General features: G+C 39.5%; 1 protein-coding gene across 8 annotated transcripts in view; it reads left to right on the top strand.

Annotated features, from left to right (window-relative positions):
• The window catches only part of usp32 (ubiquitin specific peptidase 32), an 84,902-nt gene that overhangs the window by 64,241 nt on the left and 5,331 nt on the right, over window positions 1-15,330 (top strand). For 4 of the 8 annotated variants that reach the window (XM_040131515.1, XM_040131514.1, XM_040131510.1 and 1 more), the window contains exons 17-33: window positions 1,883-2,037; window positions 3,434-3,515; window positions 3,700-3,774; window positions 4,965-5,103; window positions 5,191-5,296; window positions 5,605-5,778; window positions 6,802-6,976; window positions 7,067-7,218; window positions 10,682-10,793; window positions 10,911-11,110; window positions 11,281-11,465; window positions 11,827-11,913; window positions 12,400-12,520; window positions 13,626-13,817; window positions 14,117-14,342; window positions 14,505-14,959; window positions 15,042-15,134. In XM_040131515.1, coding sequence (XP_039987449.1) covers window positions 1,883-2,037; window positions 3,434-3,515; window positions 3,700-3,774; window positions 4,965-5,103; window positions 5,191-5,296; window positions 5,605-5,778; window positions 6,802-6,976; window positions 7,067-7,218; window positions 10,682-10,793; window positions 10,911-11,110; window positions 11,281-11,465; window positions 11,827-11,913; window positions 12,400-12,520; window positions 13,626-13,817; window positions 14,117-14,342; window positions 14,505-14,959; window positions 15,042-15,134 — 2,729 coding nt within the window. Of the gene's footprint in view, window positions 1-1,879; window positions 2,038-3,433; window positions 3,516-3,699; window positions 3,775-4,964; window positions 5,104-5,190; window positions 5,297-5,604; window positions 5,779-6,801; window positions 6,977-7,066; window positions 7,219-10,681; window positions 10,794-10,910; window positions 11,111-11,280; window positions 11,466-11,826; window positions 11,914-12,399; window positions 12,521-13,625; window positions 13,818-14,116; window positions 14,343-14,504; window positions 14,960-15,041; window positions 15,135-15,330 lie in introns of all 8 variants that reach the window. The other 4 variants (XM_040131511.1, XM_040131509.1, XM_040131513.1 and 1 more) reach the window with 1 other exon arrangement.

The raw sequence follows: 15,330 nt of genomic DNA, 5'->3' as shown, positions 1-15,330 counted from the left end.
ATATCCACAATATGCTTTCAAGGGCTCCACTCACAAAAATGTAATGAAAAGATTTAACATTTGTGTTGATGTTGACTTAATCAGATCCACTTCCTTAATCTTCCATAGAAGCTACATCAGGGTGACAGTGTAGCAAAGGTTATTGATATACACTTGTATCTATCTTGTATTACAGGCACTTTTAAGCTCCTATTTTATATGGTGGCCAAGAGAATGCAACACACTGCAACAAGAGAAAAAACAAGCATATCAAAAAACATTTTCAACCCTTTGACAACAAATACATCACATTTAGAAGAAAAAACTTCAGATAGGTTGACAGCCAGTATCAATTATATCAGTTTAAAGTGTCACCTTGAAACTTGTTTTTTGTTTTGTTTGTTTTTTGTATGTTAGGTGTCACTTGTATGATTGCAGAGTTGCCAGAGGTTTTACTGCTTGATCAGGTCCATTTTCCAATCAACACTAATTTGGCTAATTAAATGTCTTTGCCTGTGTGGCCTTCACCATCTGTTTTCCCCAGAATCTGTGCTGTTGGTCTGCCTTTTAAAATGCTTTTAATTATGATAAAAAGTTTCTCTAATTACAAACCCTTGCTGTACAGTAACATCGCACGCTGTGTCAGTAATCACTGCTACCCTCTTAACCAAAAATGAGATGCAGTAAATATGGCAGCAGAATGCAGAAAGATGACAAATGCAGTATTACATAGTAATTAGGTGATATTACTTGCAGACACCCAGCATATTTGAGTGCAAGATGTAAATGAGGTCTCTGTGTTGTTGAGCATTCATTTCCTGTCACATTGTTTTATGTAGTCTGACCACTGTAAGCTCTACAAAATTAAGCCATTTACTATTGACTCACATTGGAAATCCCATACATAGACCCTCTCACTCACAAAATAATTGAAGCTGAACTTCACCTCTGTTTATTATTATCCCTTCAAATGATGTCTAAATGGATATTATTGACCCGTATAAACTGAAAATGCTTCAGTGAAAAAAGAAACAAGATGACAAAGCATAAAGTGGAGACAGACAGTTCCTCTGATATAATCTGGTTAGGGATAGCATCAGCACTTAGCATGAGAGTGCTGGTCCAAATCAAGTCAACATATCAGCTTTCAGGCCACAGCCCAGACCTGAGTCCCCAGTTGAGCTTTGGCTTCCATCATGACTCATACTCTAAGTAGCAGCTTGTCATTGCTGGGCATTAAGACCCTCTCCTAACATATGGTTAAATATCAAAAATAGATGTAACTATGCCTCATATTGAACAGAAAAAAAACAAAGTGAACAGAATAGTTCATTTTGTGGTATTATTGAATGGCAAGTCTGCGTTGAAAGATAAGACTGCAGTATGATGACTACATGTACCACTTGAAAATCAGATATTAAAACGATACATTTTATCAATAATCAACATCAATAATGTGAAGCTTTTGTATTGATTTTACAGGACTAATATTGATCATTTTTTATATTTGATTTAATCCAATCTTAGTCCACTAAATTGATTGACCAATCAAGTTTGCACTGACTGACAACAAAGCCCTTTTCTTGCTGCTTCCTTACAACTAATCCTCAGTCAACAGAATTCTGTTGTTAGTATTAATGTCCACATGGGCATTTATTTTATGTCAGTGATTTTCTGCATCTTCAAGCTTTGTGCATAAGACCAAATCAGATTTAGGCACACATTATAGGTATAATGATTTGAATTGAAAGAGTTTTAAAATACAGAGGGGGTTTTGAATTACAGTTTATGTCCTCTAGCTAAGAAAAAGACAAATGAACACACATTAAAAGTAAAAACAACTAAAGTTAGTTTTCAATAATTGTTTCAAATGTCCACCTGTCCTCTTTGTATGCCCTAGCAGGTAATGTGCCATCCCCCAACGCTCCTCTGAAGAGGGTGTTGGCCTACACTGGCTGTTTCAGCCGCATGGCCACCATCAAGGACATCCACCTCTACCTGTCCCAGAGACTCCGCATCAAGGAGGAGGACATGAGACTCTGGCTCTACAACAGTGAGGTGGGCCACAAAGCTGTCACAACAGAGCCCATTACTTTCATACTGGGGTTTGACACAGATCTGTTTTGTGATATATTGAGGCAACTTTAGGCTGTAATGAAATATCAGGTATTGTCAGCAAATATATGATACAATACTTCACAATGATAACAGCAGTTGATGGTGGTGGCGAGAGGGTTGCAAAGAGCAGTTTGTATCCTGTTATGTCTTAACTTGGCCAGATAAACCTTTTAGGGGGTCCCCTGGCAAAAATTTTCTGTTAGGCCCCTACTCACTCTACTCCCCCACCACCACTACCACATTGCAAGGCCCCAGGTTTTTATGTATCTCAATTTGTTTGTGCTAATTTGATTGAACACAAGTTTGTTTAGAAATATGAATCATGTGAGCACAATATACACTAAAATAATTACGGTGTTTAAACTACATTTTGACACAAAGGACATTCTTCAAGACAGAGCCTCGGTTACACAGTAATGCAGGTACCTGTTGATAATGCACTTTAGTCGTACAAACTCCCAAATAAATTTGCAGTTAATCATATTGCCTAAAACCAATTCACATGCAGTAAGGGTGTGGGCTATTGGTACCCATGGTGGTCTGGACTCTTGGGCATTTACCCAATTTGAACACCCAAGGCATATTATATGTCAACTGGCTTGTGCTAATTTAATTGAAAATGTATTTGGGATCCTATACCACCAAACCACAATATCAGATGGAGGGCCTTAAAGTAGGTTTCTCTTGATAAGAGTCCCCTGTCAAAATCTAATTTAAAGACCTTTATTATTACCTCTGCCAAGGAAGCTATGTAATGTGTTTGTTTGTCTGTTTGTTTGTTTGTCAGCAGGATTACGCAAAAAGTACTGAACCAATTTGCATGAAACTTGGTGGAGGGATGGGGCATGAGACAGAGGAACCTGTTAAATTTTGGGGCAGATCCAGATAATTTATTATGATTTTTTTTTTTTTTTTCCTGTAAAATCTGGTGAATGCTGTTTGACATTCGCCTTGGCAGAGTTCTGCACTCTACTGAGGGCATTTTCAAGTTTCAGTTTTGTGCTTACATGGTGCATATACCAAAATCGATTTGTGTTTAATCAAATTACTACACTCCAAACCAGGGTGGAATTCCAGCACAGAAAAATTGTACACTTTTTGCACAGTATATGTAGTGTATGTGTAGAACAGGGGTTAATAGGGGCTCAACAGATTATTTTTGTTCTAGGGTCTCCTAGCAGGTTAATACAACCATATCTAATGGCTACCGATGCAGACAAAAGTGAGAGTAATTATTTTGTTGCCATAAAGAAAAAGTTATTACAAAAAAAAAAAAAAAAAAGTTGGATGAGTAACTCCCAGTTTCAGAATGTTTTCTCCCCTTATTGTTCTGTAGAACTACCTCACCCTCCTGGACGATGAAGATCACACACTGGAAAGTCTGAAGATCCAGGACGAGCAGCAGCTAGTTATTGAAGGTATGAAACACCTCCCTTTTTCTATTCCATTTGTCTTCAAAATTGACAACTTTCTTAAAGCTTATAAATAATTGTGCTATAACGAACAGATGTTTTCATTGATAATAGGTAATTCTGAATAATGGCACATGAAAATGGGATCAAAAAGGTTTTATCACAGAAATTTCTTTCCCCTCTGCCACAGTCAGGAACAAAGACATGAGCTGGCCTGAGGAAATGTCTTTCATTGCCAACAGTAGTAAGATTGACAGACACAAAGGTAAGGTGGAAGACACTGGATGAGCTCACTGTGCATTTTTTGTACACAAACAGAAAATAAGATTGCTAGTTTTAGACAGACATTGTCTTGAAAAAACATGTTCTGATTGGTGTATATTAACGGTGCTCTATTACATACAGTGATTTAAATGTATTGTGGAAGAAAGTAATTACAATAATAGTTTGTTTTTTTTTTTTTGTCAGAATGATAGGGGGAGGGAGAGAATGGATTCTCTTGAACACACAGGGCTACCTGATACACTTGAATTTCTGTTTCAAAACTTGATGATACAGTCCAACACTCAACAGTGCTAATATTCTACCCACTAACACCTTGAAATATTGTAAATGGATGCTATTTTCTTCTGTTTGTTCAAAATTTAAAAACCTTCCAAGTAAATCACAATCTCACTTTTTACATTATTCTCATATGCTGCAGTTTAGAGTAGGTGTTTCAGTAGGATAAAAATGTATTGCTGAATGTTAGATGTTCTTTTTCAAAGCTGATGCAGGAGTGATCTCCTGTAAATGATACATTGATTTTTGTAAAACAAGATAAGCTTTTAATTTTGAAGAGTTACCTAGATAGAACGGATAAACCTGCAGACATAAGTGACTAGTAGCTGTTGAAAAATAAATGTTGCACTGTAGAATCACATTAATAATTTCCCTTTAGCTTCACCATTAGGAATAGCTCCAGTTTGCACCTCCCATGTAATGTCATTACTTTCAAGTCACAGAGCTAAGCATTATTTCTTTTAAAAACATGAAAAACCATGAAACTCATCTGACAACACCTACTGCTCTTGTGATATTATTTCCAGCGTTCTCAAAGACTTCCAAGAATCTGAATAAAAAAATATTCTCTCTGCTGTACAATAAAAAATATCTTTGACCTGTTTCTCATGTTGCTACTCTGTTACTTAATCTAAACAAAGAAGACAGCCACACACTGCAGGAGAGACAGGATTGGCCACTTTTGATTTGGTACTCAAGTTTGACCTTATCTTGAAACACTTTGTCCCTCATTTGCATTATTAATCATTATTTTTAACATTTTCTCAAACATGAAACAGCAAAAGATATTACCGTTGTTAATGGTGGTAAATTAATAATATTTGTTATCCTGATACCATGGTTTTTCCTGTGTTTCTTTAAGTCTGATTAGTATGTCCTCGTTTTCCAACCCAGTTCCTACAGAGAAAGGAGCCACTGGTCTCAGTAACCTTGGAAACACTTGCTTCATGAACTCCAGTATTCAGTGTGTGAGCAACACCAAGGCACTGACAGACTACTTCATCTCAGGGAGACACCTCTATGAGCTCAATAGGTGCCATTTAAGTTTATCACTGTGGTATAAATCCTGCCACCATCATTCTGAACTAATTTTAACTGGCCTGTGTTGGTGCATTTACAGAACCAACCCCATTGGAATGCGAGGTCACATGGCCAAGTGTTATGGTGACCTGGTAATGGAGCTGTGGAGCGGCACACAGAAGAATGTGGCTCCGCTCAAACTCAGAGTGAGAAGCTTCATCACTGTCTTACACATGAAATGTTTCAGACATTTGTGTGTTTTTACTTGTCTAGGAGTCTGCCATGCAAACTGAAAAATATTTAAGTTGTCAGTAGCTTTGTTTACTAGTTAATGATTTATTGGTCCAGGTTTTGTCATTTAATTCTTCACCTTTCTGCAACCTGAATCCCTATTTTTGTGTTCGTGTGCTGTGTCTAAGCTACAGGAGCACTTTTACAGTGTGCCTTTTTAAAAATGCTTTTAAAAGTGAAATTAAATAGAAATATTGTTCATGATGTCATTACTTCTCTCCAGTGGACGATAGCAAAGTATGCCCCGCGCTTCAATGGCTTCCAGCAGCAGGACTCCCAGGAGCTGCTAGCCTTCCTGCTGGATGGTCTTCATGAAGATCTAAACCGAGTCCATGAAAAACCCTATGTGGAGCTGAAGGACAGTGATGGCCGACCTGACTGGGAGGTGGCCTCTGAGGTCAGAGATCACACTGCTGATCAAATACTGCTATCTACAAATGAAATTAAAACTGTATGTGTCGCTCTAGCATAATGGCCTAGGATAGAGGTTTTCAAACTGTAAAGAAAATATGTAGGGTGGGGATGCATACTGCTGACTACCTGGTAAACATAGTGAAGAATTTAGGAGCTAAAGAGCCAGATATTTTCCTCAGGAGCTGGTAGAGACCAAAACGGAGCTAGAAGAAAGTGATTATGGTCTTACATTCATCAGGTCATGATCATGATCATGTTGCTTTGTGTTTTGGATGTGTAAAGAACAAGGTTTCAACAGCCTCACCCCATCAACTCCAAAAGTGATAATATATCAGTGTTGTGTTCACAACTTGTTTGTGCTCCCCCAAGTGGCCAAAAAAAACATTACTGGTTAAATATTTATGACTAAATAAGCAACAACCAAAGTGAAGATTTGGTGGAGAAAACATCTTAGTTATTATTTATGAGGTGTTTTACACCCACAAACTCAATAATCTGTCTCATCAGGACTGTGTGGTTATTGTTTGGTAGATATAGGATGGAATTACAGTTTAAAATGCAACAAAGTACATAGATCTCATCTCTGCCACCTGTAAGTAACATTAGATCCGAAATGCTAAATGTTAACTATAAGAATTGGTTCACCAAAACATTAGTTTAGATCAGTAAGCATAAAAGAGTTAAACAGGGAGGGGTTTCTTTTGCTTTTTTAGTGTTTATTTAAATTTTGTAACTTCAAAACTGATAGATTCTCCATTTGACATTAATATAATAGCAAGCAATGTCTGACATTTAAAAAAAATTTGATTAACTTAATTGGAGGATGTATGATGAAATAGTGTAAAAGCTTAAGAGGGGGAATAGGCCGGTTATGGCTTAAAGCCTCAGGCTTCTCTGAATTAAATGAGCATTGAGCCATTGGAGGTATATTGAGGTAATGAGCGCGCGTGCATGCGTGTGTTTGTGTTTGTGCTTGTGCTTGTGTGCATGCTCCTCCACCCTATAGGCATGGGAGAACCACCTACGCAGGAACCGCTCCATTGTGGTGGATCTGTTCCATGGTCAGCTTAAGTCCCAGGTGAAATGTAAGACCTGCGGCCACATTAGCGCTCGCTTTGACCCCTTCAACTTCCTGTCTCTACCCTTGCCCATGGACAGCTCAATGCATCTGGAGATCACTGGTGAGGAGACTGAAGGACAGATTCTGAAAGTGAATTACTTCTTTTAATAACAAAGCCTGAATCCTGTGTCATGTTGTGGTGTGTTTGTAGTCATTAAACTGGATGGCTCCACACCTGTGCGATATGGCCTGAGATTGAATATGGATGAAAAGTACACAGGACTGAAGAAACAGCTGAGTGAACTGTGCAGTCTGAAGCCTGAGCAGATCCTCCTGGCTGAGGTCCATACCTCCAACATTAAGGTACTGAGACTGCTCCATGTACTGCAGTGCACTCCTCATTTCACAAAAATGTAGCTGGAAACAAAGAAGGGAAAGACATCATTGGCACTATACAGCACAATTAGATATCAAATTAAAGACTCGGTTCACTCAAGTTACAAACAAATTTCAACAAATAACAAATTTTCTGACCTCCAGCACCCCAAACTAAATTCAGTTGTATTGGGTTGGAGGCAGACTGATAATGTCAGATGCTGTTTTGTCTATGTGTGGCACCATTACATAACATAGACAGAAGAAGAAAGTTTGAAAACATTTTCACAAAATGAGGCCAAAATAAGCTTGACTGACTCTTACTAGCTTTATCATTAGCTGTTATTACTGTTTAAGATGCCTATTATTTCTTCATATTCATTGAAATTCACCTCTAATTTCACAAATGTCTAATGTAGGCTATCAAACACTGGAATTGATTAACTCTTTCAAAGTGTTGTAAATTAAGTTGTAAATAAAACCACAAAATAAAACCAAGTTAAATAATCATTTTGCTTAATTTCATTTTTTCAGGGAGAAAGAGTTTACCAATTTAACCATTAGGGATATGTGAGTGGTTGTTTTTGCACTGCTCATTTATGTTTAAGGTTCCCCTCACTCACTGAACAGTCAGTCGAAAGAGCCACAGCCACAGCAAGTAGGATGAGTTCATAATAACTGAGAAATACTAGCTACTCTCTTAAAGGTGGAGTATCTTTGTTTACCCACAAAGTCGCAAGATTTGTGTTGTGGAAATTCTTCTTGAATGTCTGTGAAGAGTTGCTGGTTCTCTGAAGAATCAAAGACTCAGTGTTGAATCAAATCAATCTTAATTAATGCAGAATGCCCGCTTTTGTAACGTCATGTAAACAGGATAGAGGGAACTCTTCATGCTGGAATCAGTTCATTTTTATAGCACCAAATCATAACAGAAGTTGTCTCAGGGCAATATTCATATTGAGCAGGTCTCGACCAGGACTCTTTTTAGTTATATTTACAGAGACCCAACATTCCCCCATTAGCAAGCACTTGGCAACAGTGATAAGGAAAAAGGTAAGGGGGGGGGGCTGTAGCACAATGCAGAATCCACAATCAAAATAAAAATATAATAATACACATAAAATAATAATAATAATTGAAGCAGGATCATGGGGGCAGTAGGTGGTTTGCAGTCACAGATCCAGACTCTCTAGCAGCAGGGGATGAAATACCTGCAGAAAGTGACAGGAAGAGGGAGGAGAGAGATGAGAAAGAACATAACTACGGGAGAGAGGAGAAGCCAATTTAGTAACGAGCATTGATGCCATATGAATGCGTGCAGATTGAGAGGAAGAGGAGGAGAGAGGAGCTTGGTGCATAATGACAAGTCATCCGGCAGTCAAGGCCTATAGCAGCATAACGGCCCGAGACAGCCCTGAATGTAACCTTTATCAAAAAGTAATGTTTAAAGCCTACTGTTAAATGTGGAGAAGGTGTCTGCCTCCAGGACCCAAATCGGAAGAAGGTTCCACAGTAGAGGAGCCTGATAGCTGAAGGCTCTGCGACTCTAGGAACCACAAGTGACTGGGAGTTAGCTGTAGTTTAACAATAGAGCATTGGTTCAAACTGGTTGCTACATACACACAGATATAGACTCTGAGTGCCAATCAATTATCTTTAACTGCCAGTTTTGTTTGTCTTGTGGCTCCCTGTGTTGCATTATAGCTCTAAGGTCTCGGGCAGGTCTACAGCCACCTTTTGGTTTCTTTACACGTAGGATGGGGGTGTGACAGTGTGAAGAGGTCACTCAACAGTGGCACCTTTGTCTGTCAGAGACCGGATGACAGGAGCAATGCCTGTAAAACAACAGGGGTTGCACCTATTATATCACCAAATCAAACTGGCTAGGAGTCCATAAGCTGTGAAAGCAAAGTTTCCGACTCAGCAGTAAAAGGCATAAGTGTGACTTCCTGTAGTGAGTGTTAATTATGAATAGAGCATTGCTAGGCTCTTCAAAATAAGTGTAAAGGCGTCTTAAAAGTTACCAAATTAAGTCAGAAAATCAATAAATTCGGCATCTCTGGGACTGATTAAAACTTGGACAGATAAATCAGAATTCTAAAGGTACTATCAGTGTTTGGTTTTTTGTTGTTGGTTAATGACCTTTTAAAAAGAGATGAGTTTAAGTTCATTATTTTAAAAATAAAAACAGAAAATACATTTTTCTATCATCACTTTTTTTTTTTTTTTTTTAACCACAGAGCAGACAACTGCATATAACAAGGATTATGTGCACATTTTCAATTTGTTACAAAATTCAGTGACAATAGAAAATGAAATAAAGGCAGTTGTAAATTATATGTAACAGTTCATTTTATGTATGGGTTTTAATCACTTCAGGTTTGTCAGCAAGAACAGGCGCCTGTTTGATTAGTCTAAATATCCCTAATCTCATTGCTGTTGATCTGCAGAAAATCATATCCTTTCTAAATTTTGTTCTGTGCCTTTGTTCGAGCAGAAGGAAATTGCACAGTTTCCATAATCTCTGTTTCCTTTATATTTTTATCCCAGTCCTTGAAGTTTCCCTCTGTTTCAGGTGCATAAATATAAATAAACAACCCAACCCACATACCATCACTCCCTTAACCCCACCAAAAACAAAAAGTACTAACAAAGCTAACAAATAGTAAGAATTCATAGGACATTAACAATTGATACAGAGAGTTCACACCAGAAAGTGATCAACCAACATAGGAACACAAAATGAGAGGGAACTTAAAAAATTAAAAAAAAAAAACTAAACAGTAATTGTGGAATGTTCAAAAGTCCTCACAGTCCCCTGACCTGAATATCACTGAAAATCTGTGGGTAGATCCTTGCTGTGTGTGCAGGACAGCCTAAAAATGTCTCAGTACTTGAAGTGATCTGTAGGAAGAGTAGGTGAAAATTCCTATATCAAGAATAGAAAGACTATAAGCTGCTACAAAATCTTTTTGCAAGCTCTGATATCTGCCAAAGGGGCGTCTACTAAGTACTGACTTACTAGGGGCCCAAACCTTTGCACATTCCACAATTACTGTTTAGTTTTTTTTCTATTTTTTAAGTTCACAAAATAAAAAATAACAGCGCATTAACATTTGAATTAAGGTTAATTTTTAATTTCTGTTTCGCATAACTTTTTCATATAACTATACATTCACCATTACATGTATTTATATGCTTATGTTTTTGATTTTGTGGCCTTGCTATAAAATGGTTACGGAAGCCTGGAGGAAAGTTGAAAAAAAAAATTGTCAAGTGCCTATTCCACATTTCCACTTCTAGTTTCAGTGTTTGAAAGGTACTTTACACAACATATTTTTACTTTCATAACTGCATGATGCAAGTTGCTCCCCTACACATGCAGTGCTGACTGTTATTGACAAAACTGCTGTGAAGTACTTGCAGTCTGATGCAAAAATGCTTTGTTTAGAACTTCCCTCAGGACAACCAGAAGGTGCGTCTGTCTGTTAACGGCTTCCTGTGTGCTTTTGAGATCCCGGTTCCAGGTTCACCAACATCACTGAGCTTACCCACACTGACAGGTGAACTTGGCCACTCACACATTGTTCTTGCATTAATTATAGATCTGTCTTGAGAATCCACAGTTACCTACAGTATTGTCTCTTTTCTTTCTGCCTCTCTTTCCTCCACTTCATTAGACATCACCCCAATAGCCAACGGCGCAGCTGCTAATGGGCACCTGAACCATAAGCCCATCCTCATCCCTAATGGTGGGCCCAGTACCATGGTGCCCTGCAGCCCAGAGCCGCCCCTGTCTAACTGGGTCACCAATGGGCACATCACACTGGTGCAGGAGAGCCCTTTTATTGGATACATCATCGCCATGCACAGGAAGATGGTGAGAATAGTACAATATGTATAAACAATTGCTATTTTTGTCTATAATTTTATGGATGAATGGATGGAAGAATTTAAATGTACTGTATCACTGAGGCCAGTAAGGTGAGAATTTACATGGCTGAGTCTCAGCTCTTGATTTGACTTACATGTGTCTGTGTCCACCTTCAGATGCGTACGGAGCTGTACTTCCTTTCATCTCAGAAGAACCGGCCCAGTATGTTCGGCATGCCCCTCATAGTTCCCTGCACTGTACACACCAGTAAGAAAGACCTGTACGACGCCGTCTGGATCCAAGTGTCCCGGCTGGCCAGCCCATTGCCCCCACAGGAAGCTAGCAACCATGCGCAGGACTGGTAGGCTGACAGTCTTCTCCTTTCACGTAACATTTTTCTTGTGTATTTTTTCACTTTTGACAGAACTACGTGTAGGATAGCAATTTCAAAGACTGTTTGTGTTTTCATTTTGCTTTATTGAAAAGTTGACAGAGAGACAACAGAGTGTAATTAGTGTAATTTACTCCATGCTTACCAATGAAATTATTTTCTAACACAAGTTAGCTATGGAGAGTCTAAAAACAAACAACAACAAGAAGTTTCAAATGATGATATCTACAATGAAAGTAAGCATGAGATCAAGGGCTAAACAAACTTGACCTGAAAATGATTCTTGTTTTTTTTTGTTTTTTTTTAATACCCTCCCTCTTTTAACCTGCAGTGACGACAGTATGGGCTACCAGTACCCATTCACTTTACGGTTAGTGGGTAAGGATGGAAGCTCATGCGCCTGGTGTCCCTGGTACAGGTAAGACATAGTCTTTTTCATAAACACACATTTCTTACAAAGTAGGGAGTAATACATCTTGTAGTGATGAGACATTGTCTAGATGTTAGTATAAGACTGTACTGTTTGATTTTATGTGGAGCATGTATGTATTGCAAAAATGTATGATCAACATATTACATGTAATATTTGATTTATGTCATAATTAGAAATACTGTTTGAAAAACAGAAAACCAAATAAAATCTAAGGCAGTCTTTTCTTGTCTTTGCACAAAATTTGATTAGAATTATCTGATTTTTTTCTTTTTTCTTTTTTTTTTTTTTAAACAATGAATGGTATTAATTTATGGGTTCCAAGTTTGTTTGCCTCAGCTTGTATATGTACTACAGCTGTATCTCTATGTGTGTGTGTGTGTGTGTGTGTGTGTGTGTGTGTGTGTGTGTGTGTGTGTGTGTGTGTGTGTGTGTGTGTGTGTGTGTGTGTGTGTGTGTGTGTGTTTTTTCCAGGTTCTGTCGAGGCTGTACAATAGATTGCACAGAGGACAGAGCCTCTGTCGGGAATGCTTATATAGCTGTGGACTGGGACCCCACTGCCCTGCACCTCCGCTACCAGACCTCCCAGGAGAGGGTGAGACACACACACACACACTGTAAGGCTTGGAGCACAAAACAAGTTTAAAGTAAGTAGTAGCAGACCTTCTATGAAATATGAAATGCAGAATTGTTTTTGTGTTTGTGTGTGTGGTTTGTTTTTTGTTTGTCTGTATACAGTCTGTCGATGTTGAAATTACCTTTGAGATACTGCCTTTGGGTGCTCTTGCTTCCTCTTCAGCCATTCATCTTAATGCGCTGATAGCATAAGCAAAAGCTCACTTTTAGTTTTTTGTCCCCTGTCTTGTACTGTAGCTGATAATTACAGACAAAAAAAAAGAAAATATTTTAGCCTAAAATTAGATAATCTTGTTAATAGGTAAGAATGCTGGGAGATTTCTGACTTAATGACAGTGGCTCACTTGGTTCTTGTATTATTGTGTGAGATTTGAAAGAGGAGCACAGTGAGAAAAGTAAATCTGCTAAACAGAAACACCTGTAGTTATGGGTTTGACCAAAGAGTCACCAGTGAGTTGGTTAATGCTTAGTTAAATCAGCTAAAGAGTGAGATCCAATAAAGAAACCAGAATCCAAGGACCTCTAAGCTGCCATTAAAGTTTTAATGTTACTTCAGCTGGTTTGTGATAGTCTTGTCAAGTAAAGATATATCCTGTTGTACATGCTGTATTGTGGTATATATCACTGTGGGTATTTCTTTCTAATTCTGCTGAATTATTCTGCACCTACATTACCTCACGTTTTCTTACTAAAATACTGCCTCAGCTGCCGTATTGTGCTGAACAAAACAGGTTAGATAGCAGTTACATGCAGCTTAAAAACAATACTCACAGCTGTCATATAACTATTGTAAGGCTACTGATTCAGTAAAAAACAAATGGTTGGATACCGAAAGACAGCATTAGGTTGTCTCCTCTTAATCAAAAGTTTTACTAAAGAAATCACTTGGCTTTACCTAAAAAGACACCAGGTGGCACTTTTCCAGAGTGTCTCCATCTGTCTGCAGCTGCTCCTGGTTGCCCTTTACTGTGATGAAGACTGTCAGATAGACCAAAAGCAGACTAGCATGGTGTGAATACTTCTTCAGCTCATTCAGTATCATCACTATCATTGTCTCCCTGCAGATCGTGGAGGAGCACTGCAGTGTGGAGCAGTCCCGTCGGGCCCAGGCTGAGCCCATCAGCTTGGACAGCTGTCTCAAGGCCTTCACCAGTGAGGAGGAGCTGGGAGAGGACGAGCTCTATTACTGCTCCAAGTGCAAGACCCATCGGCTAGCAACTAAGAAACTGGACCTCTGGAGGCTGCCACCCATTCTAGTCAGTGGCACAATTCTAAGACTGTCGGACCTGAGCTCTGGTCTCACAGGAATAGTTTGTGTGTGTGTGTGTGTGTGTGTGTGTGTGTGTGTGTGTGTGTGTGTGTGTGTGTGTGTGTGTGTGTGTGTGTGTGTGTGTGTGTGTGTGTGTGTGTGTGTGTGTGTGTGTGTTTGTGTGTGTGTGTGTGTGTGTGTGTGTGTGGAGCTCTTTGTAGGGTTTTCAGTAGTATTTAATGTTTGCACTGAAAATAGTTTGTTAAAGAACAACACAGTGAGTTCAATGTGTCTTCTCCTCTCCAGATTGTCCACCTGAAGCGTTTCCAGTTTGTCAATGGTCGCTGGATCAAATCCCAGAAGATTGTGAAGTTCCCACGGGAGAATTTTGACCCCAGCGCCTTCCTGGCTCCCAGAGACCTGGGGCAGCTATGCCTCCACTCCCGCAGCCAGAGTGAGGATCTACTGAGGGTGGGAGAAGACAACCTGTCTTCTGTCTCTGCCCCGGCTGGCTTCTGCAACCTCCCCAAAGGTACCACATGTTGACTCTTGTCTTTTTTTTTCATTATATGTCTAATGATGCCTTGAGAGCATGGCAGAATGTGAAACAAAATAAACTGAAGTATAAATGAGCAGAGCAGTTTATAATCCAGCTGCAGCGGAAGTGTCTTTAAACCCTGTGGTCTCTCAACAGCCTCCCCTGCCTCTAGCAGGAAGTCGGCACCTTCTCTCAGCCGGACCAGCAGCCCCTCCAGCAGCCCAAAGAGCGGCAGCGGAGGTCGAAGGCCAGGCCGGCTACGCCTGCCTCAGTTGGGCAGTAGACACCGCCTCTCTAACAGCAAGGAGAACCTGGATGGAGTTGCTAATCCTGAGGTTGAGCCACGGGAGAGTGCACCACAGGCAGACGCAGAAGGAAGTGCAGCAGCAGTGGAAGCGGGCCCTTCTGGATCAGGAGAGGCAATCGCATCAGAATCATCATGCAGTACTGAAGCATCCAGCAGCCACTGCGACGTGGTGCTGGTGAACGGTGACAGCAACGGGCTGAGCTCAGACTGCAGCACTGAGAGCAGCATGGACCCTGACAACTCACTGCTACAGCACAGAGACAACATGTGTCTGGACGCCATCTACAACCTCTATGCAATATCAGTAAGTCACTGGCATATAAATAGTTTTGATAGGCTCTCTGTTTGAAACAAGTCTAAAATGTTTTCCCGATTCATCTCCTCAGTGCCATTCAGGAATCATGGGAGGAGGCCACTATGTGACATATGCCAAAAACCCCAACGAGAAATGGTACTGTTACAATGACAGCAGCTGTAAGGTAAGACAACAGAACAGTTCATATGTATATCTTGAACAGCATACTTTTCAGTACCATATTTTGTTTATTGCGTTATATAACTGGCTAGACATATAATATCATACCCATACACAGTGCTTACAATGTGCTGGACTTTTACATTTTTTAATCACATTGCATCAGAGTAGTTGACTGTTTGCTAAACCTCACCCCCCTA

Source organism: Xiphias gladius, chromosome 7 (assembly GCF_016859285.1).
Source record: "Xiphias gladius isolate SHS-SW01 ecotype Sanya breed wild chromosome 7, ASM1685928v1, whole genome shotgun sequence".
Lineage (NCBI taxonomy): Eukaryota > Metazoa > Chordata > Actinopteri > Istiophoriformes > Xiphiidae > Xiphias > Xiphias gladius.
Note: the sequence above shows the minus strand (reverse complement) of the source record. Positions and strands in the feature narration are given on the sequence as shown.